The following is a 23,789-nucleotide window of genomic DNA, read 5'->3' on the forward strand; positions in this document are numbered from 1 at the left end:
CTGCCTCAGTCTCCCGAGTAGCAGGGATTACAGAGGTGCACCACCACACCTGGCTAAATTTTGTATTTTTAGTAGAGACGGGGTTTCGCCATGTTGGACAGGCTGGTCTTGAACTCCTGACCTCAAGTGATCTGCCTGCCTCGGTCTCCCAAAGTGCTGGGATTACATGTGTAAGCCACGGCGCCTGGCCTGACAAATATTTCTTAAACAGGTCACAAAAACCACTAACTATAAAGGAAACAATAAATTCAAGGCCATAAAAATTAAGAATTTTTTTTTTTGGAGTTTGGCTCTTGTCCCCCAGGCTGGAGTGCAATGGTGTGATCTTGGCTCACCGCAACCTCCACCTCCCAGGTTCAAGCAATTCTCCTGCCTCAGCCTCCCGAGTAGCGGGGATTATAGGCATGCGCCACCACGCCCGGCTAATTTTGTATTTTTAGTAGAGACAGGGTTTCTCCACGTTGGTCAGGCTGGTCTCGAACTCCCGACCTCAGGTGATCCGCCCACCTCGACCTCCCAACGTGCTGGGATTACAGGTGTGAGCCACTGTGCCCGGACTTTTTTTTTTTTTTTTTTAAGAGAAGGGTTCTCATGTTGTCCAGGCTGATCTTGAGCTCCTGGGCTCAAGCAATCCGCCTGCCTCAGCCTCTCAAAGTGCTAGGATTACGGCGTGAGCCACTGCACCTGGCCCTGAAAATTAAAAACTTATGTCCACCAGAAGACGCATTGAACAAAGAGGTAAGCCAGAGAGTGGAAGATATTTGCCATATATATGTCTGAGAAAGGACTTGTATCCAGAATACCTACCCATTTTTCTATTGAGTTGTTTGCTTTTGTCTAATTGATTTGTTAATTTATTATTTATTAATTTTATTTTTATTTTTATTTTTTGAGATGGAGTCTCACTCTGTCGCCCAGGCTGGAGTGCAGTGGTGCGATCTCGGTTCAGTGCAACGTCTGTCTCCCGAGTTGAAACGATTCTCCCGCCTCAGCCTCCCGAGTACCTGGGATTACAGGCGCATGCCACCATGCCAAGCTGATTTTTGTATTTTTAGTAGAGACAGGGTTTCACCATGTTGGCCAGGCTGGTCTCGAACTCCTGACCTCAAGTGATCCACCCACCTCGGCCTCCTAAAGTGCTGGGATTACAGACATAAGCCACCGCACCCAGCCAATTTGTTAATGTATTTAAAAGTAAAGAATTGGCACTATAGGCCAGGCGTGGGTGACAAGAGCAAAACTCTGTCTCAAGAAAAAAATTGGCGCTATAAGCATGTTCCTTGGAACTATGGATGTAAATGCAAGGAGAAATAATTTTAGCACTCACCTTGGGTGGGATTGGGAAAGGGAGTTTTTCTTTTCTTTCTTCCCCTCCCCCTCCCTCCCATCCTTGTCCCTTCCTTCCTTCCTTTCTTTTTCTTTCTAATAGGCTCCTGCTCTATTGCCCAGGCTGGAATGCAGTGGCATGACCAGGGCTTACTGCAGCCCCAACCTCCTGGGCTCAAAGAATCCTCCTGCCTCAGCCTGCTGAATAGCTGGGACCACAGGTGGGTGCCACCATGCCTGGCTAATTTGTCATTCTTTTGTAGAGACAGCGTCTCACTTTGTTGCCCAGATGGGTTACTTTTCAGTTTGAGCTTCACAGCACTATTTTACTTTTTAAACCATTTTCATTTGTTGTTTTGGTAAGAATTAACAATTAGAAATCAATTTTAAAATTATTGAAAAAATAAAGAAAAATTGGCAGAATCAGATTAATGGAACACAAGACCAGAGAGAATCAAAACATACCTGTTAGAAGTTTAGGATCAAGTAAAAAGCAGGGCTTCCCAATGAAGTTAACCGATAATCCCAGCAAACTTTGGGAGGCCAAGGCAGGCAGATCACTCGAGGTCAGGAGTTCAAGACCAGCCTGACCAACATGGTGAAACCCTGTCTCTATTAAAAAAAAAAAAAAATACAAAAATTAGCCAGTCATGGTGGTGTGTGCCTGTAATCTTAGCTACTCAGGAGGCTGAGGCAGGAGAATGGCTTGAACCCGGGAGGAGGAGGTTTCAGTGAGCCGAGATCGCACCACTGCACTCCAGCCTGGGCGACAGAGCGAGACTCCATCTCCAAAAAAACAACAAAAAAGAAGTTAACCAATATTTAAACAACAGGGAATTGTTACATGCATAGAAGAACAGATCAGTGGAGCAAACTGCATAATCAAGAAACAGACGCACAGAAATGTAGAATTTAGCTTTAATGAATGCAGCATTTCCAACTGTTGGGAAGAAGAGAGTACTCAATATATGGTTTGGGGACAATAGGTTTTATATATGGGAAAAGAATTAAATTAGGTTTCTACCACATACCATCAATAAAAATAAATTCTAGGTGAAATATAGATCTAAAATGAAAATATCAAAAATTCTAAAAGCAAATATGTGAGAGGATTAAAAATTAAAATTTAGAGGGAGGAAAGTTTTCATAAGTGAGACACAAAAGGTTGAGATGAATATGGCAGCTGTTCAATACTTACAGGCTTTTCCTTCTTTCATTCTTCCATGACAAAACTCTTCTGTCTCGTGTGGAGCAGCTTGAGTAGTTTGAAATGCCTGATCCAGACACAGGAATGGATATACGATACATGTCAGTCAGAGTGCCCAACTTGGTTCAAAGACTCTTCTGGAATTCCTACGCCCAGTCTGTCATGACGGTCTCTCTCTTTCCCTTCCTTTGAAATCATGAAGTATAAGAATATGGGCCGTATTTCCAACAAGGTGAAGGGAACTTCAACAGAAAAGAAGCCCAGAGAACTGAGAGATTCAGAGAGAAATAGTTCTGTTTTTCTTTCTTTTTTTTTTTGAGATGGAGGCTTGCTTTGTCTCCAGGCTGGAGTGCAGTGGCACGATCTTGGCTCACTGCAACCTCTGCCTCCCAGGTTCAAGGGATTCTCCTGCCTCAGCCTCCTGAGTGGCTGGGACTACAGGCGCCCGCCACCACACCGGCTAATTTTTGCATTTTTAGTAGAGACGAGGTTTCACCATGTTGGCCAGGATGGTCTTGATCTCCTGACCTCATGATCCACCCACCTCGGCCTCCCAAAGTGTTGGGATTACAGGTGTGAGCCACCACACTCGGCCCTGTTTTTCATATTTACATATTTATTTATTTATTTATTTAGAGACAAAGTCTTGCTCTGTTGCCCAGGCTGCAGTGCAGTGGCCGATCGTAGTTCGCTGTAGCCTCAAACTCCCGGGCTTAAGCGATCTTCCTCCCAAGTTGCTGGGGTTATAGACAAGACCCACCATGCCCAGATAATTTTTTTTTTTTTTTTTTTTTGTGTAGAGACAGGATCTCACTCTGTTGCTCAGGCTGGTCTCAAACTCTTGGCTCAAATGATCCTCCTGCCTCAGCCTCCCAAAATGCTGTGATTGTAGGCGTGAGCCACCATGCCCAGTGAGAAATAGATCTAATGATATGGTTGGAATTATGATTCTGGTTGTGGCTTAATGCTAAATAACTCCAGAATTCTCAATTTTGTTACAAAAATTGTCTTTTGATTCAAATCAGAATGAGTTGGGTTTCCATCACCTTCAGCCCAAAGAACCACATCTGATAAATCCAGAAATGATGTGGGTTAGCTTGTCAATTTAGACCACATAAAATTACAGCCTTCTCAACAGTGAAAAATAGCAATAAACAAAGTCAAAGGTATGAGATGGAGTGGAAGAAATTACAGCAAACAATGGACAGAAGATCAATGTCTGGGCCAGGCATAGTGGCTCACACCTATAATGTCAACACTTTGGGAGACCAAGGTGGGAAGATCGCCTGAACCCAGGAGTTTGAGACCAGCCTGGGCAATGTAGGGAGACCCCATATCTATAAAAATTTAAAAATTAGCCAGGCATGGTGGTGTGTGCTGTAATTCCCACTACTCAAGAAGCTGAGGCAGGAGGATTGCTTGAGCCTGGGAGATGGAGACTGCAGTGAGCCGTGTTCATGTCACTGCACTCCACCCTGGGCAACCGAGCAACACCCTGTGTCAAAAAAAGAAAAGGAAAAAAAAAAATCAGTGTCCAGAATATATAGAGTACCTCCAACTCAATAGAGAAAATATAAGATGACTCAAAGGAAAGACGAGAAAACTAAAAGGGTATTGTGGCTGTCAAAGCGCTTTCCTTTAGGAATGACAAAGCTTAACTCTTACCCTTTTAAAGTTAAAAAACAAACAAAAAAAGGTGGTGGGGAGTGGATTTGTTGGTTCAATAATTGAATGAGAACCCAAGGGAGCAATATGCTTCAGAAACAGCAGGATCCTTGTTCTTGTTCTGACACTGCTCACAGCTATTGCTTGCTCTCTCTTCCTCTCTTGGTTCGAATTCTTTCCTTTTTATGAGTAGGTTTTATTGTCACCCAGAGTCTCTCCACATGGCAGTAATGTATTTTCCAGCAGCTTCAGGCTTGCCATCATTGCCGTCTATCAGAACTGTTTGGGTTGTGAGTGTTATAAAATTCATCGTAAATTAGCTTAAACAAACAAAATAAGAGAACTTACTAGCCTGTATAATCAAAGAGGTGTAATCTAGGATAGGGTTGGCTTGTAGGGGAGCTTAAGCTAAGAGCTCCAGCAATGTCAACCATTTGGGCTTATTTCACTCCTTTCATTAGGAGCCTGCCTGCTGCTGTGTTTGTTGGCTTCATTCTCAGAGCAGTCCCTCATGCTACCTTCCAGCAGCCCTAGGTTCTTCTCATCCTTGATGCTCTTAGTCCAGGGAAAAAGAGTTTTTCTCTCTCTTAACAATCCCATATTTCAATGGCTCTCATTGGGACGCAAGGCTATGCTAAACAATCTCTGTGGCCATGGGAACATGATTAATCAGATGTGGGTTACATGCCCAACTGTGGGCTCAAAGAGAATTCACCTCCACTCAAAGTAGAGGAACTGAGAATGAGAGGAAGGTAGATCCCTCCCCTTTCCTGCACAATGGGTGTAGTGTTATCAGGGGTGAAATATATGTTAGCGAGTAAAATTAACATACACCTACCACAATTTTCTTACATGTAGCTCATAACCTTAGAAAGAGACAAACCTGCTTCTACCCAGAGGCCATATCAACGCTCCAGAAGGCTGTAGCTATGTTGGGGTCATGTGTCTTCCTCTGGGTCAAGCCATCATTGTGTCCTACTGAAGTGGTGTCTTTGGCTGGGCATCTTAGAAGCAGAGCCTGAGACAGCAAATTCACTGCCCCTGATTAATGGAGGGAGCGCTCTCAGGAAAAACCTGTAATGGAGTGAGGGACGGATAGGGCAGGGGAAGGAGTTAGGTGAAGATGAGTCCAACTGAAGTCTAGCTTCAGCCTGATCCCTAGGAGAGCTCTGAAGCATCAATTGCTCTTATCCTTGTCCCCCAGTGAGGCAAAGGGGGCTGCCTTTTGTACCCCTTATCTTTGGATGTGGAATGTCCCCTTGAGGGATAATCTTTCAAGCAACGTGACCCTCTCCTGCTGAGGGCAATTTTCTGATGAAAGGTGCATCTGTGAGCCTCTAGTGGCAGCAGGCAGCACTTAGGGGAACTGGGGGCTGTGTGCTAGGGTGAGTAAAAGGGATCTGGCTGGGCCTCCAACAGTGCCTACCACAGTGAACTAGTGAGATTGAACTGCTGGGGACATTTGTCAGTCTTGTGACAGAGGACGTGGTTCTTTTTGTTTTATTGTATATATTTAAGATATGCAACATGATATTTTGACATACATGCAGATCAGGGGTGTCTGATCTTTTGGCTTTCCTGGGCCACATTGGAAGAAGAATTGTCTTGGGCCAACCATAAAATACACTAACACTAATGATAGCTGATAAGCAAAAAAAAAAAAAAATCGCAAAAAAGCTCATGATGTTTTAAGAAAGTTTATGAATTTTTGTTGGGCTGCATGCAAAGCTGTTCTGGGTCACATGCAGCCTGCAGGCCGCGGGTTGGACAAGCTTACTGTAGACAGTGAAATGGTTACTATAGTCAAGCAAAGTAATATATTTATCACCTCACATAATTACCCATTTTGTGTGTGTGTGGCAAAAGCAACTAAAATCTATTCTCTTAGCAGAAAATCTCAACTACAATACATTATTACTAACTGTAAATTTCATGCTGTTTGTCAGGTCTCTGGACTACTTAGTCCTACATACCTACTCTTTGTATTCTTTGACCTACATCTCCCTATTTCCTCCTCCTTACCCCTATAACCACTGTTTTACTGTTTTATTCTCTATGCATTCAACTTTTTTCCCCCCAGACAGTGTCTCTCTCTGTTGCCCAGGCTGGAGTGTAGTGATGCAATCAAGGCTCACTGCAGCCTTGACCTCCTGGGCTCAAGTGGTCCTCCCACCCCAGTCTCCTGAGTAGCTGGGACTATAGGCGTGCGCGGCCACATCCAGTTAATTTTTTAATTTTTTCGTAGAGATCAAGTTTCACCATGCTGCCTGGGCTGGTCTCAAGCTCCTAGACTCAAGTGAGCCTCCTGCTGCAGCCTCCCAAAGCACTGGGATTACAGGTGTGAGCCACCACCCTGGCCTTGCCTTTTTTTTTTTTTTTTTAAGATCCTACATATAAGTGAGATCACACAGTATTTTTCTTTCTGTATCTGGTTTATTTTACTTAGCATAATGTCTTCCAGGTTCAACCATGCTATTGCAAATGGTAGGATCTCCTTTTTTTTATTTTTAATTTTTTTGTAAAGATGGGGTTTGCTATGTTGCCTAAGCTAATCTCTAACTCCTGGAATCAAGCATTCCTCCCGCCTTGGCCTCCTGAAGTGTCAGGATCACACTGCACCCTGCTGCATTTCACTTCTTTAACTGCCTGGTATTCACACATGTGTGCCTACCAATTTAAAAAATGCTAAAAAGTCCCCATTTAAGATAACATAGCTAGTTCACAATTGAAGAAAAGCTCTCCCCCTTCTTGCAATAAACACTGTCATTGCTCTGCCCATACCCTTGTTCTTGCCACTTTAGTGCATTCTGGGCTGATTTCCAGCTGCCAGTATGTGCATTTCTTTGCCTAAAGGCTTTCTCTGACTGTTCCCTACTTTGCCACCTGCACAGCAGGCCAGAAGCACGAAGAATGAATGTTTCTCCCTCCTTGGGAGCTACTCTTAACCAATGGCTGATGGGAGTTGATGTATAAATACTGCAGCCCCCTCACTCCTTGTAGTGGGATAACACTGTGGCGAGTGTTCTATGCAGGCTCCCAGAGTCCCCCACGAGATTGTGCTCCAACTGTACACAGTGGTAACTGGCTTGATAATGCGCCCTATATTAGTTGTCGTACTTTCCCCCTCTACCACCAGTGTTTTCCTTTACCTCCCAAATAAACTCCTTGCAATGGATTCTTTGTCTCAGAATATGCTTCTGGGGACACACAAACAAAAACCTCCCCTCCCCAAAATGAAATAGCTCAAGTCAGGCCATGTCTGCTGTGGGAGGGAATGTGTATGTGTGAGGGGGTGGCTTCCATCACTTGTGTGTTAGCTGCATTCTTTTTATTTTTTTAAAACACATTTATTTTAAAATTTTACATAATCTTTGGGTAATTCAGAATTAGCTTAGGCAGGTTTCAGAAGTTTCTGAGACTGGTGTCTCAACTTTAAAGCAATAGCATACTCTAGTTTCTCTTCAGATCGTATTAATCTTTCATCTTTTACTAAAAATAAAGATTGAAATACACCAATAGGCTGGGTGCCGTGGCTCATGCCTGTAATTTCAATACTTTGGGAGGCCGAAGCAGGTGGATCACCTGAGATCAGGAGTTCAAGACAACCCTGGCCAACATGGCGAAACCTCATCTCTTCTAAAAACACAAAAATTAGTCACAGTGGTGGCGGGCATCTGTAATCCCAGCTACTCAGGAGGCTGAAGGAGGAGAATCACTTGAACCTGGGAGGCAGAGGTTGCAGTGAGCGGAGATTGCAGCACTGTACTCCAGCCTGGGCAACAGAGCGAGAAAAGAAAGAAGGAAGAAAGGAAGGAAGGAAGGGGAGAGAGAGAGGAAAGAAAGGAAAGAAAGAATGAAAGGAAGGAGAGAAAGAGAGAGAAAGGGAAGGAGAGAAAGAAAGAGAGAGGAAGGGAAGGAAGGAAGGAAAGAAAGAAAGAAAGAGAAAGAAAGAAAGAGAGAAAACACCAATAGAAATAGCTTATCTGATTTGTGGAAGGATTAGAGAGGACCCCATGATCTGGTATGCATGGATGGCTATTGAAGAAGAGAGAACCCCATAGACAAAGGAAGCATTAAAACGTAATTTTTAGGCTGAGCGCAGTGGCTCACTCTTGTAATCCCAGCACTTTGGGAGGCTGAGTCGGGCGGATCACTTGAGGTCAGGAGTTCGAGACCAGCCTGGCCAACATGGCGAAACCCTATCTCTACTAAAAATACAAAATTAGCTGGCGTGGTGGTGCATGCCTGTAATCCCAGCTACTCAGGAGGCCTAGGTAGGAGAATCCCCTGAGCCTGGGAGGTGGAAGTTGCAGTGAGCCAAGATTGCACTACTGCACTCCAGCCTGGATGACAGAGAGAGACTCTGTCTCAAAAAAAAAAAAAAGATGTTAATTTTAAATTATCTGCCGCAAATATTAAACAGCTCACCAGACCAACAATAACACCCATATCTTATTTGTATTTTACCAAAGTTCCCACATACAGATAGCATAGAAGTTCCAGAGCTAAAAGTTTTATACACTTCAGATCATATTTAAATTAATCTGATCTCTTATATTAATAATAAAAACTAAAAACTAGATTCCACTCAGTGTAGTCTCAGTCTCCACACCAACATGTATTTACTACTGAGAGAATGCCACCTTCCTCTGCACTCAGTGATCATGATTTATGATCTGATGTGTCAAATCAGAACATAAAAGAAACCAGGAATTCACGGGCCCAGAGAAGGGTAAAGAACTCGTCCCATCCAGCAGGTAAGCAGCCCAAGTGCTCTGCCCATTCCCAAGCAGAATCAGACCCGAGCAGCAGGCAGTGAGGAGGAGAGCACGTTCTTCCTTGTCCATTGCCTTGGGTGGTTTCTTGAATGTCCCAAGTGGGGTAGTTGTTTCTTAATAGGAAAGTTAACTCTGTGAGGACAGGACCTCCTCCCACCTCCCTCACAGCAGGGTCCAGCCCAAGTGTGAGGAGAGAGCAGGTCCTTAATAAAAGATGGAAGGAAACCAGCTTATACTGAGCACCTACTAGGTGCCAGGTACAGAGCCAGGACAGGTGCGTTCAGGTAATCCTCACAACAGCACGGGGGGTGGGATCAACATCCCTTCTTTACAGATGTGGAAACAGAGGCCAGGGAAGGGAATCTGCCCAAAATGGCATAGCTAGTAAGTAGGGGAGCATCAATTTGAAAACCCAGGTCTTCTCACTCCAAGGCTCTTTCTCCTGCCTGTATGAGCTGAGGATTTGGCAGTAAATGAGGATCCCAGCTCCAAGGTGGTTGCTTTGGAGCTCAAACATTAGATCCCCTTGAGCGCATGGGGCCAGCCCTGAGAGTCCAGAGGCCTGGGTCCAGGAACCCTGGCTCTACAGCATGACTTCATGATCTTGAGTGAGTCCTTTAACTTCTCTACACCAGGGCCAGACTAATCCAGTGGGGTTCCCTACCAGGGAGAGGGGATTCAGGAAAACCATCGGGGGAGTATATTTGCAAACCACAGGGAGCCAGCCTCTGCCCACAGACTCTGATGTTGTTCCCTTGCAGGGAGTACGTGGTGTGCCATACTCCACTATCAGATTGGCATAGCAATCTGATATCACACCCCTCACACCTGTTGAGAATCAGTTATGATCTCCATGGTTCTGACCTCTGAGAGTGTCATGAGTCCTAGGGAAGCACAGCCCCCACTCCCTGAGACATCTTTTGCAGAAGTCCCATGAGGTCAAAGACATTGGGGTCAGGATACTTTCAAGCCAAAAATGCTTAAAAGTAATTTGGGAGGGGAAGACAGGTTTCAAAGGGAAAAGAAAGGTGATAGGAGGAGGTTTGGGAGTGGGTATTAAAAAGAAAGGGTTGGAGTATGGTGTGCAAACCCAGCTGGTAGGATAGGGTCAGGCCAGGCTGAGCCTAGAGAAATCAGGTTTTAGGGATCTGGCTTGCCTGTTGTCTGCTGTGAGGTTGCACTCGCTACCTCAGGCATGGGTAGGGGGCTTTGTCAAAAACGTCTTGAGGCTAGGTGCAGTGGCGCATGCCTGTAATCCCAGCACTTTGGGAGGCTGAAGTAGGAGGATCACTGCAGCCTGGGCAATATAGGGAGACCACATCTCTACAAATAACAACAACAACAACAAATAGCCAGACTTTGTGCTGCATGCCTGTCATTCCAGCTACTTGGGAGGCCGAGGCGGGTGGATCAGTTGAGTCCGGGAGGTCGAGGCTCCATTGCACGGGGGCTTGTGATTGTGCCACTGCACTCTAGCCTGGGTGACACAGCGAGACCCTGTCTCAAAAAATATATATATAGATACATAGGTATATCCATATCCATCCATCCGTCCATACATACGTACATCTCCCTTGAGCCTCTAAGTTCAGGCAGGTCTTAGATAGTAAATATGGGAAGAAAGAAAAACACAACTCACACCTGCTCAGACATATCTGCTTGCCATGTTTCTCCTCTTCCTCTAAGACACACTCAAACACCCCAGTGCTATGAAGCCTTGTCTGATCCACAGACACAGTAAGTGTGTGGCCCTCCTGGGTGCACTGACAGCAAGTCCATCCCTCTACAAGCCCCCGTGCAGTGAGCACTCTGAATCCTAACTGCCTGTTTAGATGTTGGTCTCTCACACTGAACTGTGAATAACTAGAGGGAAGGTGGACTAATCAAGCCCTTTTGCTTATAAGCACCCAGGCTAAGGACCAGCCCAACCAACCAGAGTGACAGGAACATGTTCCAGGGACCATGCTCAGGAACATGTGCATGGGACTCAGGAGCAATTTTGTTCTGGAGGAGTTGAGCATGTTTCTAATGCCTGTACTGTTTACTTACCCCCCAAGAGCCACCCTACAATGGGCATAATTGTAATTTGGGAGAGTTTCTTTAAAACATAAAATCATTTATTTATTTATTTATTTAGAGACAGAGTCTCACTATGTCCCCCTGGCTGGAGTGCAGTGGTGCTATCTTGGCCCACTGCAAACTCCACCTCCCGGGTTCAAGCATTTCTCGTGCCTCAGCCTCCCGAGTAGCTGGGATTACGGGCTCCCACCATCACATCCAGCTAATTTTTGTGTTTTTAGTAGAGAGAGTTTCATCATGTTGGCCAGGCTGGTCTTGAGCTCCTGGCCTCAAGTGATCTGCCCGCCTTGGCCTCTCAAAGTGCTGGGATTACAGGTGTGAGCCACCGCGCCTGGCCCACAACATGAAATCAATATCTAGGTGCAGATTTCAAGCAATATAGAGAATTGGTTTGTGAGAATGACAGCATTCAGTTGGAACAAAGTCCAGCTTTGGCAGCCCTGCTGGGAAAGGTAGATCTGGCATCTACCTGTGTGGAAAGCAGGGAGGATGCTGTCTGGAAAGAATGCTGGGGTGTGTGTGTGTGTGTGTGTGTGTGTGTGTGTGTGTGTCAGGAGGCTCTCGGCTCATACACTCTTTGTGACTATAGGGGAGGCTGGGCCTGACTTCTTGCCCTCAGGCTCCTGAATCCCCAGAGATCTTGCTGACAGAGGTCCCTAGAGTGCAAGAGCAAGCTGGGATTGTTCAGGAAAATGGGCTTCCCAGGCTGGGGCGGCCAAGACACCATCCATAAAATACCAGGGAGCCCGTGCTTAGCAGTGAATGGCCTGGAAGCCAGGCAGTGTAGCTTTTCCAAGTAGGTAAGTGTCCTCATCTGTGCCCTCATTGAGGCACTTCATCAAATACAGCAGCAGGTGGTGGGCGCCCATTGTGCAGGTGCTATTGAAGAACTGCTGGTGGTAGCAGCCCCAGTCTGTCTCATGCTTGGATGGGAGGAACTCATAAATATCTACCTGGTCACACAGCATCATCATGATCATGACACCAAGTATCCCAGATGATGGGGGTGTCACTGAATCTCTTCTGAGGAGATTTCTTGCAGGATGTCCCACAACTCCCAAGGCACCTGGGGCTTGAGGATGTAAAGGAGCTGATTGGGGTGCAGCTTACGATAGCTCTTGTAGTTATTAAAGAAATTATAGTCTGGATTCTGGTACCACTTTGAAATATCTGAATGATATATAGATGCGTCCCATACAATCAGGATTCCTTCGTTGTACAAACTGTCTTTGAGGAAATGCCTTTTTGTGGTGACCAACTGAGAGTTCAGCAGGTGAATGGTAGTTTTTGTGGCTACATCTTGACGGAAGTTGGCTGTGGGTGCCTCATTAAACCTCAAGACTGCATCATGATCATCTAGATCTCTGCCCGGTTGCAAGGACTTCAGAGATCCTGCTGATGAGAAAACAGCACACTTGCCCCAAGACCTGGCCTTGGTCCTAATGCTGTCCTTTGGCAGGTAACCCTCCTACTCAGAGGTACTGAAGAGAAAATCTGTGGTCTCTACTGTGGATACGTTCACGTGGTCCAGGAGGTGGCAGCGCGGGGCCTCTGCACTGAACTTAACGGCGGGCCCTGGCACCTTGTAGGACACTGTACTTTTTCATGCTTAAATAATTCTTCCAGATGGTTTGCAGCATGGGGGTAAGGTTTTTGGAAAAGCTGTCCTTGTTCCACACCTGGAAGGAGGCCTCTGGATAGCCTTGGCTGGGCCTCTGGGGTTGCTGAGGGCCTGGCTGCCCCTGTGGGGGTCCTGGGTGCTGCTTGAGGATGCAGATTGGGAATAAGACCTCATGGCCACTTTCCCCAGACTCTTCAACATCTGGAATTTCTTGGTTTGAAATTTAAGGGAATCATAGTAATTCCCTTTCTTCTTTTTCTTCTACACACAGATGACCGCAAACAGGAGAAAGGCCAGGACACAGCAGCTGAAGTTTTTCTGCAGGTTGGTGTGAGCCAGGAGGAAGATGTGTTCAGGTAATCCGCTTTGTTCTGAGAAGGAAAGCAGGAAAGCTTCTGGCTAGTTCCCCAGGGCTGTGGGCCCTCCAGGTCCTCAGGAACTAGCGCTATTCTCTATGGGAGAAAAGTTCGCTTTATTTGGCCTGGAGGCCAAGGCTTATTTTTCTCAAGATGATCAAAAACATCTCAGCTCTGGGATAGAACTCTGGCACCAGGGCTTGGGACAGGTTCAAGGGGACCAGTTCATTTCAGCTGGGCTCCGTGACATTCACTGCTTTTCTCAGGACTGCTGGCTGCAGGGCTCTGCAAAACCAGCTCTGCCCTTGCTCCCTGCACTCTGGGCTGCAGAGGCTGCCGTTGCTCCACCCCACTTGGTTCTTGGTGGCTCCCTATGTTAACACTGGGAAGTGCCCCAGACGTCTTTCCCTGCCGGGCCCTGCCCAGGACTTCCCTTCCCCAGGTGCCTGTGGAATACGTGCTTGGCAGGGGCAGGAGAACCCGGGAGCTGGGTGCCCCTGAAGGGAATCCCAGAGAAGGGGTCTGCTGGGGAAGAGCTGCGCAGTGGAGAAGACCAGAAGACTGGGGAAGGAGGAGAGGCTGGAAGAGGGGAAGAAGAGTGAGGCAGAGGGGCAGGAAGCCAGCTGCATTCTTCTAATTTAGGTCCAGATGTGACTACCAATGGTACGGCAGATAAATAACACTCTCAGAAAAAAAAAATCAAATTGTTGAAAGAAGGATGGAAGAACCTCAATAAAAAATAACACTGTAACAGGAGAGAAGGAGAACATCAAAGGGTGGTCACGAGTTCACAGCACACATTACGTCCCTGCAACACAGGAGCAGCAAGCATAAGTGATCTTGGCTTGGGCAGCAGACACTGTTCTTTAGTTAGCCCATCTCATTGCCTCTGGGCTGCTCCCTTTGCCTATCTTCCTTGTCCATTGTCCATCTAAAGTGTACCTAGGATGGAGTCCCCTTCTGAATTCTGCACAACTTTAGCAGCTCATTTCCTGTTGATGCAAGATCTGAGGGCTGAGGATGCCTTAAGGTTATGCCGGCCATACTTGCCTGGTCAAAAGACTCATTTGGAGTGCTTATTAATACTTCAATTCCCAACACTATTTTTTACCCTAATAAAGGAGAAGATCCTGGGAAATTGTCTTTGCCTGGATTCCCTAGAGAACAGAGCAAGAGGCAAAGGTTTCATGGTAGAGCCTTAATGGGAGGCGCAATCTTAGGGTAACAAAACTTAGGGACCAGGGGAAGGAAGGCAGGCAAATGCAAGATGGTGTATTACTGAGCTGACCACAGCTGCACAAGAAAACATAGCTTGTTGCAGCCGGGCGCGGTGGCTCACGCTATAATCCCGGCACTTTAGGAGGCTGAGGTGGGCGGATCACGAGGTCAGGAGATCGAGATCATCCTGGCCAACATGGTGAAACCCTGTCTCTACTAAAAATACAAAAATTAGCTGGGCGTGGTGGCACGTTTCTGTAGTCCCAGCTACTCAGGAGGCTGAGGAAGGAGAATCACTTGAACCTGGGAGGCGGAGGCTGCAGTGAGCCAAGATTGTGCCACTGCACTCCAGCCTGAGCGACAGAGCGAGACTCCATCTCAAAAAAACAACGAAAAAGAAAACATAGCTCGTTGCTTACAGAGGCGTCTTCTTAAAAAGTTATGTCTTGGAATGTTCCACTGAGGGGTGAAAGAGAAAGATTATTTGCTGGTTCCCTCCTGTTTCTTATCTTGCACTGTCCAAAGTTCACCCATGCAGTGTTAACTCCCTTGTGGCCTAGCATTCTTTTCCACTCTTATAGAAAGGGATGCCAAGTTCCTGACTGACAGGTTACAAAATCATGGGTGGTAAGAGAATAGCAATTCCTCAAAATGAGGGAATGCAGGCAGAAAACAATTCACAGAAATTGAAGGTCATAGGGTAACAGGTAATGTTCAAGATATTTAACAATCGATACATTACGGACACAGGTCAGTCAAAAATTACTGGCTGGGCACGGTGGCTCACACCTGTAATCCCAGCACTTTGGGAGGATGAGGCAGGCGGATCACCTGAGGTCAGGAGTTAGAGACCAGCCTGGCCAACATGGTGAGACCCCGTCTCTACTAATAATACAAAAATTAGCTGGGCTTGGTGGCAGGCACCTGTAATCCCAGCTACTCAGGAGACTGAGGCAGGAGAATCACTTGAACCTGTGAGGCAGAGGTTGGAGTGAGCAGAGATTGCGCCACTGCACTCCAGCCTGGGCAACAAAGCAAGACTCTGTCTCAAAAAAAAAAAAAAATTATTATAGGTATGGAGGGCCGAGTGTGGTGGCTCATGCCTATAATCCCAGAACTTTGGGAGGCTGAAGTGAGAGGACTGCTTGAGGCCAGGGAATCGAGACCTGCCTTGGCAACATAGAAAGACCCTATCTCTAAAAAAAAAAAAAGTAGTGGGGTGTGGTGGCACATGCCTGTAGTCCCAGCTACTCAGGAGGCTGAGGTGGGAAGGTCGCTCAGTTTGAGCCTATGAGTTCAAGGACGCAGTGAGCATAATTGCACCACTCCACTCCAGGCTGAGCAGCGGAGGAGACCCTGTCTCAAAAAATAAATAATTAATTAATTCAACATTTTTTTCTAGCTCTGCATGCTAACACACAAAATACAACAAAAACAAACAAATCTCAAAAACAATGACCAAGACAATAAAAAGTATTACCCCTTAGCACCCAGATATAGTCTTTAAATATAATTTTTCCCTAAAAGGAACCATAGCTACTTGAAGAGATGTTAGATTTCATGTCTGGAGCAGAAGATATACAGGATGAACCTGAAACATCCTGTTGTATTAGAACTTTTAAAAAACTATACAATATGGCTGTAGAAGCCCACTTACAGTATGGGACAATTTGAGCAACAAGAATAGTAACTGCAGGCCGGGCACGGTGGCTCATGCCTGTAATCCTGGCACTTCGGGAGGCCGAGGCGAGAGGATCACATGAGCCCAGGAGTTCAAGACCAGCTGGGCAACATGATGAAAACATAAATACAAAAAATACAAAAGAGAGAAATAGTTCTGTTTTCCTTTTTTTTTGAGACGGAGTCTTGCTCTGTCACCAGGCTGGAGTGCAGTGGTGCAATCTCGGCTCACTGCAACCTCCGCCTCCCGGGTTCACGCCATTCTCCTGCCTCAGCCTCCCGAGTAGCTGGGACTACAGGTGCCCGCCACCATGTCCGGCTCATTTTTTTGTATTTTTAGTAGAGATGGGGTTTCACAGTATTAGCCAGGATGGTCTCGATCTCCTGACCTGGTGATCCGCCCGCCTCGCCCTCCCAAAGTGCTGGGATTACAGGCGTGAACTACTGCACCCAGCCAATTTCTTTAGTTAACAATTAGAATACTTATCTGTTCTTATTAGGAAAAAAACCAATGTCTTCCTCTTGAGACACTCTCTTTTCTACTTAATAAACCCAATAAATCTGGGGCTTATTAAGTCTAAAACAGCCAGTCCAGCTTCCAAACGAGTCAGCCAAGCCCGGGTTGTGTATCTAACTTGTGAAAAACAGGTCACCTGGAGGGGACACTGTCTGAGAGCCACCTCACATCTACATGGAGATGGCGCAAAGGAATGTTGCCAGTTATGGCAACCGTGAAAATTCATTGTTCAACTCTCCTGCTGTGGGGAGCGGAGTTGACTGGCAGCCCCAGCTGCTCCCCCTCCGGGTCCCCCACTGCATTTGTGCTAATGCAGGCTGATTCCTGCAAGATGCTGCTGCTCTGACAGACAAATCTGGCTCCAGGACTCCCCACTGGCCTGGGAGAGCCTTCATTGAAACTGCACTGAGATCTGACACTCTTCTTAACCAATGTTTTCTTCCCACTTTCCTTCACAGCTGTCAGATTTTTATTCCTGTCTGAATCCTCTCTTGCCATTTCCTGTTTGCTTCCCCTTTATCCTTCACAGACGTTTCCCCCAATAAATCCCTTGTATGTCTAATTTGGTTTTGGCATCTGTTTCTCAGTAGACCTCCCAGGCGTACATGGTGCTGGAGCTGGTTCCCACTGGCTTGTCAGGGCTGAGCCTATGTCTCTCTTTCCAATTCCACACTCAGTGACATCGTGATGGGAGCTCGAAATAGGTCATGGTGGGAGTATTTACACCACAGAAATCAACTAGTGCTACGCATGAAGGCTTTTTCTTCTCAGTGAGCTGGTTGCTAAACATTTATCAGCAAACCTCTGGTATCTACACAATAGAAATGTATGTATACTCACCAAAATACCTGTATTTGATTTCCAGATGATCATAGCATCATGATTCACAGCAATCTCAAACTGGAAACTGCCCAAATGTCCAGCAGGAGAATTAATCAATAAATTGTCATATCATGATGTGTGTATATAAGTTTCTATTTTTTTTTTTTAGACAGGGTTTCCCTCTGTGGCTCAGGCTAGGGTGCAGTGGTGTGATCACTGCAGCCTCAAACTCTTGGTCTCAAGTGATCCTCCTGGCTCAGCCTGTCAAGTAGCTTGGACTATTGGTGCATGCCACCATACTCTGCTAATTTTTATTTTTATGTTTGAGACAGCTGCTTGCTCTGTTGCTCAGGCTAGAGTGCAGTGGTATGATCATGGCTCACTGCAGCCTCGATCTCCTGGGCTCCAGAAATCCTCCTCTTTAGCGTCCTAAGTAGCTGGGACTACAGGTATGCACCATCATGCCTGGCTAATTTAAAACAATTTTTCTTTTGTAAAGACAGGAGTCTTGCTATTGTTGCCCAGGTTGGTCTCAAACTCCTGGCCTCAAGTAATCCTCCTGCCTTGGCCTACCAAAGCATTAGAGTTACAGCCGTGAATCACCATGCTCGGCCCATAGTACTTTTTTTTTTTTTTGAGACGGAGCCCTGCTCTGTCGTCCAGGCTGGATTGCAATGGAGCAATCTCGGCTAGCTGCAACCTCCGCCTCCTGGGTTCAAGCAATTCTCCTGCTTCAGCCTCCCGAGTAGCTGAGATTACAGGTGCCCACCACCATGCCCAGCTAATTTTTGTATTTTTAGTAGAGATGGGGTTTCGCCATGTTGGCCAGGCTGGTCTCAGACTCCTGACCTCAGGTGATCTGCCTGCTTCGGCCTCCCAAAGTGCTGAGATTACAGGCATGAGCCAGTGTACCCGGCCCCATTGTATGTTTATACCACATTTTGTTTACCCATTCATCTGTCTACAGACACCTGAGTTGCTTCCACCTCCTGGCTCTTGTGAATAAAGTTACAATGAACGTGGAAATACACCTATCTCTTCAAAATCCTGCTTTCAATTATTTGGGAAATATACCCAGGAGTGGTACAGCTGGATCATATGGTAATTCTATTTTTAACTTGTTGAGGAGCCACCATACTGTTTTTCATAGTGGCTGCACCATTTTATATTACCACTAACCATGCACAAGGGTGTGGTTATTGGAATTTCTCCACATCCTCACCAACACTTGTTATTGTCTGTTTGTCTGGCTTTTCTGTTTTTAGAGATGGGATCTTGCTATGTTGTTGCTCAGGCTGGCCTCAAACTCCTAGGCTCAAGCAATCCTCCCGTGTTCGCCTCACGAATAGCTGGGACTACAGGAACACGCTACCACACCACCATGCCAGCTATTGTCTGTTTTTCCCGTGTGTTTGTTTTTTTTTTTTTGAGACAGAGTTTCTCTCTCTTGTTGCCTAGGTTGGAGTGTAATGATGCGATCTCAGCTCACTGCAACCTCCGCCTCCCGGGTTCAACTGAGTCTCCTGCCTCAGTCTGCTGAGTAGCTGGGATTACAGGCATGCGCCACCACACCCAGCTAATTTTTGTATTTTTAATAGAGATGAGGTCTTGCCACGTTGGCCAGGCTGGTCTCGAACTCCTGACCTCAGGTGATCCACCCACCTCAGCCTCTCAAAGTGCTGGGATTATAGGGGTAAGCCACCATGTCTGGCCTGTTTATTTTTCTTTTCTTCTTCTTTTATTTTAAATACAGGCTATTCTAATGGCATGAGGAAAGAGAGGAATTTTGATATCCTTTTTCATTTCTGCCTCCCAGAACATAGATCAGTGTCTGGTATATAGCAGCCACTCAAAAAATATAAGTTGCTTAAATGAATACATTGAATGAATTGACTGCCTTTTTAGTGCGTGAAGTGGGCTGAATGGTGGCTCCCCCAAAAGATTTGTCCATGTTCTAATCCTTGGAACCTCTGGATGTTACTGTATTTGGAAAAAAAGGTCTTTGCAAATGCTGCCGGGCACGTTGGCTCATGCCTGTAATCCTACCACTTTGGAGGCAAGGCGATAGGATCACCTGAGGTCAGGAGTTTGAGACTAGCCTGGCCAACGTGTGAAACCCCGTCTCTACTAAAAAAAATACAAAAATTAGCTGGGCGTGGTGACAGTTACCTGTAGTCCCAGCTACTTGGGAGGCTGAGGCATGAAAATCGCTTGAACCCAGGAGGCAGAGGTTACAGTGAGCCAAGATCATGCCATTGCATTCCAGCCTGGGCAACAGAGTGAGACTCTGTCTCAAAAAAAAAAAAGAAAAAAAGTCTTTGCAAATGTAATTAATTAAGGAGCTAGAGGTGAGTTCATCCTGGATCATCCAGGTGGGCCCTAAATCCAATAAATGTCTTTATAGGAGATACACACAGAAGATGGACATAGAGGGGGACGTGATGTGAAGGTGGAGGCAGATATGGGATTTGTGACCACGAGCCAAGGAAGCCAAGGAATGTGGACAGCCACCAGGAGCTGGAACAGGCAGGGAAGGGTTCTTGCCTAGAGTCTCCAGAAGCCTAGCCTGCTGATACCCTGATTTCAGACTTCCAGTCTCCAGAACTGTGAGAGAATACATTTCTGTAGGTTGGTTTTTGTTGTTGTTTTAAAACTTTTATTGTTTTTAGCAATAATCTTGTGTGTTCATTTTAGGAATATGGAATACACAAGTAAGCAGATGAAAAAAAAACTTTTATAATCCTCTATAGAGAGATTGTACCTTTTATCTTTCACCCTTCACGAGTTTTTATGTGCATATATGTAATATCTAAATGTACTCTTACCTTTCAAAAATGTTATTCACAACTGGGCATGGTGGTGTGTGCCTGTAGTCCCAGCTACTAGGAAGGCTGAGGCAGGAGGATCGCTTCGGCCCAGGAGTCTGAGGCTGTAGTGTGCGATTATCACATCTGTGAATAGACACGGCACTCTAGCCTGGGCAACGTAGCAAGACCCTGTCCCTAAAAACTAAAAAATTAAAACGATATTAACATATTACTTAGTAACCCTTTTTTCATTTTATATCCTATCGGGAACCTCTGTTTTTTTTTTTTTTTTTTTTTTTTACAAATGAGTAAAGCTCTTCTATAAAAGAGATTTGAAGATTGGTTCAAATATGGTAAACAATGAGATGTGGATAAATGATGCATCTAAAACCACTAACAGCAACAGGTTAAAAGTAGAAAGATGGACAAACGTGTATCAGAAAAATGCTAATAAAAAGAAAGTTATATGGCATTGTTAATATCACATAAAATAAAAATAAAAGTAAATTGCATTAAATAGGGGCAAGGATGGTTTTGATCAACCTTTCAGTACATCCCTGTGAGTTTGTTTCTTACTCTCCTTATCTTGTCTATTTCACCCACTTCTCCAAACATATCTTCATTGCTTAAATGCCTCTTATGTACATCTTTATATTCTGGAGAGATGGAATTAGGCTTTCTCTAAAAGTTCCTTCTGCATTTTCCTCCTCCTCTGGCTTTTCCTCAAAATTTGGTTCACTATTTTCTGGCCTTCCTTCCATTTTTGGACAGGGTTTCATCTCATGTCTGTGGGGCTTCTCTTTCTTCCTTCTATTCTTTCTTTCTTTTTCCTTCCTTCCTTTCGTTTTCCTTCCTTCCTTCTTTCCTTTCTTTTTTCCTGCTTATTCCCCTTTGAGTGCAATAACTTCTGGCACTGATCAGGTAAGTTTCTTTCTCCTCTTTGTCTAGCCTTGGATTGTGCTAAGAACAACAGACCTGCAAAATTCTCACAAGTTGACTCTTCCCTTCGTTGGCCCCCAGCACCTTGGCCTACACTGCTGAAGGAAGCTGGTACCCAGGTGGGAACGAGAACCAGACCAGTAGGACTTCTGCACTGTCAACTCTTAAGTTTCTGTAGTTTTGTGCCACCAAGTTTGTGGAAATTTATTATGGCAATCACAGGAAACTAATATGTAATCTGTAATTAGGAGAAATTATAAGGGATTTTAATCCAAAAGGATGGCTTCAGTTTGGGAACTTCTAATTTGAAGTCCTTCATGGCCATATTTAGCAAAGTCATTTGTCTTTTAACAGTAGTACTGTTTTCATAGTATCTTATCTATACACAAGAGAAAATTTTTGTTCTCTGTTGTAGAAATTTGGGGGAGGGGGCATGAATCTAGCTCATCCAATAGAAATTTCAAGTCTTCTGCCTTTAAATTGATGTGCTCATCCCAGTGCAGGGTCTTGTCCCTTGAGCTGACATAAAGGTGAACTCCTGTACCTGTGGGCCTCGTCTGAGGAGGCCACCAGGAGCTCTGCCAACAGCTCAGAGGTATAACTTTATGCTCCCAGATCAGGGACTCCTAAACACTTTCTCTTACAGTCTGCCAAGGACTATTGGAATCTTATGCTGGTTGGTTGACAGTGGGATATCCATTGGAGCTTTCAATGCCACTTTATTCCTACCTAGAACCCTCTCAGTTGTGTTTGTTCCAAACCTTCAGGATCAACCTCTTTCACAGGCAACATAGTACCTTACCTTCTAGGTGAGATTTTAACATCTATAATTAGAGAATTGCTTGGTCACACATTGACTAAAACTATAAGGAGAACTTTGGGACAATAAACTATATCGATGTTTCAAATAGTGCAGAATGAGGACCGGTGATGTTTGGGGGAAAGTCAGATGGTCAGTCAGATTTTACTTGAGCAGTATTCAATCTTTGCTATCTAGTAGGTATTTGATAAACAAACATTTGTTGTATGTATTACACATACATGGAGCTATCTATTTGTATCTATTGGTACCCCTCCCAAATTTCCTCTATAGGATCCTTCTTATTGCTGTGAATGTTGTCTGCTGAAAGAGATGTGTGTACAAAATGCTGCTCCCCTACCTCAAAGTGGAATCAATTCTATGGTACAATTCATGCTCTAGGGCTCTCCATAGGATCAGGCTGAAGCTCAACTCTAGATAAGACCAGACCACATCTTTTCTCAACCCCCTCCTGGGCTCTATCTTTCTTCCTTCACTGTGTCTCTTCCGAGAGCAATCTTCCAATAAATTATGCACTCAGATCCTGTTTCAGGCTGCTTCTAGGGAATCAGACCGAAGACATTGCATGAGTAAAAGCCAAAAATTATAAAATCCATCTATGTCCATGACTTGGAGACAATGCAAGCAAAGATACAGGAAGGGATGACATGAAATCAGAGAAAGGGCCAAGGTGAGTAAGATGCCTTACTTGAGTGAAAAAGAATAGGCACAGGCACCGTCAAACCATCCTGCACTAACCAAGTGGATACAAACCCTTTTGGTCATGCAGTTGGCAAGAACTATGTTATTTTAGTGTCTGGACTTAGAGCAAGTTGTATCAAAGCCTGGGTATTCTTTGCCACTGGCATTACAGTTTCTGGGACCTGGAAGTGACCACCATGACAAAGACCAGTGGAAAAAAAGGGATTTCAGGCAGAACAGCTGCAGAATCTTGGTGATAAGGCATGTGGGGTCCAACAGAGGCACTTCTGAAGCTATGGTGACTACGGTGACCTCCTTCATGAGAAGCAACTGGACAATGATACTAGTGTATTACATATAGATGACTGGTTGTAGATGATATATTTATATACAGTTATACTGTCATTCTTAATTCTTAATCAAGTCCACATCACAAGACTTATTCTTGTCCTTGGAGGAACCAGGGTACAGAGTGTTCTGATAATTTATTGTTGTGTAACAAACTGTCCCCAGTTGGCTCATGGCTTAAACAAGTACACTCATTTATTTTGCTTATGTATCTGCAGTTTGGGGTGGGTTCAGCAGGAACAACACCCCCCTGCTTCGATTGTCTGGGGCCCCAGCTGGGAAGACTTGAATGGCTGGGGGCTGGCTTCCTCACAGCATGGTGGTCTCAGGGTAGCTGGACATCTTTTATGGCAGCTGGCTTTCCCAGAGCAAGTGTTCCAAGACACTTCAGGAGGAAGCTGCAAGACTTCTTATGACCTAGCATAAGGTCCCATTTCTGGGACCTCAGAAATCCCAATATATCACTTCCACCATAATCTATCAGTCAAGCAAATCACTAAGGCCAGGCTAGATTCAAAGAGTGGGGTGGGGGTGGGGGTGGGGGTGGGGGTGGGGCCAAGGATTAGACCTGATCTCTCCGTAGAAGGAACGTAAGAGAATTTGCAGCCATCTTTAATCTATCACACAGACGTAGAATGTGTAGGGGACTTTTTGATAAACGCAGTAAAGGAAACAGAAGATAGCAGGTAAGATTTTGTTTCTTTGTTTATTTGTTTTTAGGGATAGGGTCTTGATCTGTTGCCCAGGCTGGAGTGCAGTGGTCCAAACATAGCTTCCTGCAGCCTCAAACTCCTGGGCTCTGTGATCCCCCTGCCCCAGCCTCCCAAGTAGCTGGGACTACACGTGCACGCCACCACATCTGACTAATTTTTTAAAAAATTTCTGTAGAGACAAGGTCTCACTATGTTGTCCAGGCTGGTCTCAA

The 23,789-nt window shown here is 45.3% G+C and overlaps 1 protein-coding gene and 1 pseudogene across 1 annotated transcript; both read right to left on the minus strand.

The window, feature by feature from the left end:
• Positions 1–11,807: 11,807 nt before the first annotated feature.
• On the minus strand, positions 11,808–13,956 carry LOC129474424 (beta-galactoside alpha-2,6-sialyltransferase 1). The gene is given in 5 exon segments (XM_055265714.2): positions 11,808–12,067; positions 12,070–12,650; positions 12,652–12,754; positions 12,757–13,047; positions 13,920–13,956. Coding segments are annotated over 5 exon segments (1,272 nt in total).
• Positions 13,957–20,538: 6,582 nt separating this feature from the next.
• Positions 20,539–20,855, minus strand: LOC129474425 (transcription elongation factor A protein-like 9; annotated as a pseudogene).
• Positions 20,856–23,789: the final 2,934 nt, after the last annotated feature.

This window comes from Symphalangus syndactylus, chromosome 24 (assembly GCF_028878055.3).
Source record: "Symphalangus syndactylus isolate Jambi chromosome 24, NHGRI_mSymSyn1-v2.1_pri, whole genome shotgun sequence".
Classification (NCBI taxonomy): domain Eukaryota; kingdom Metazoa; phylum Chordata; class Mammalia; order Primates; family Hylobatidae; genus Symphalangus; species Symphalangus syndactylus.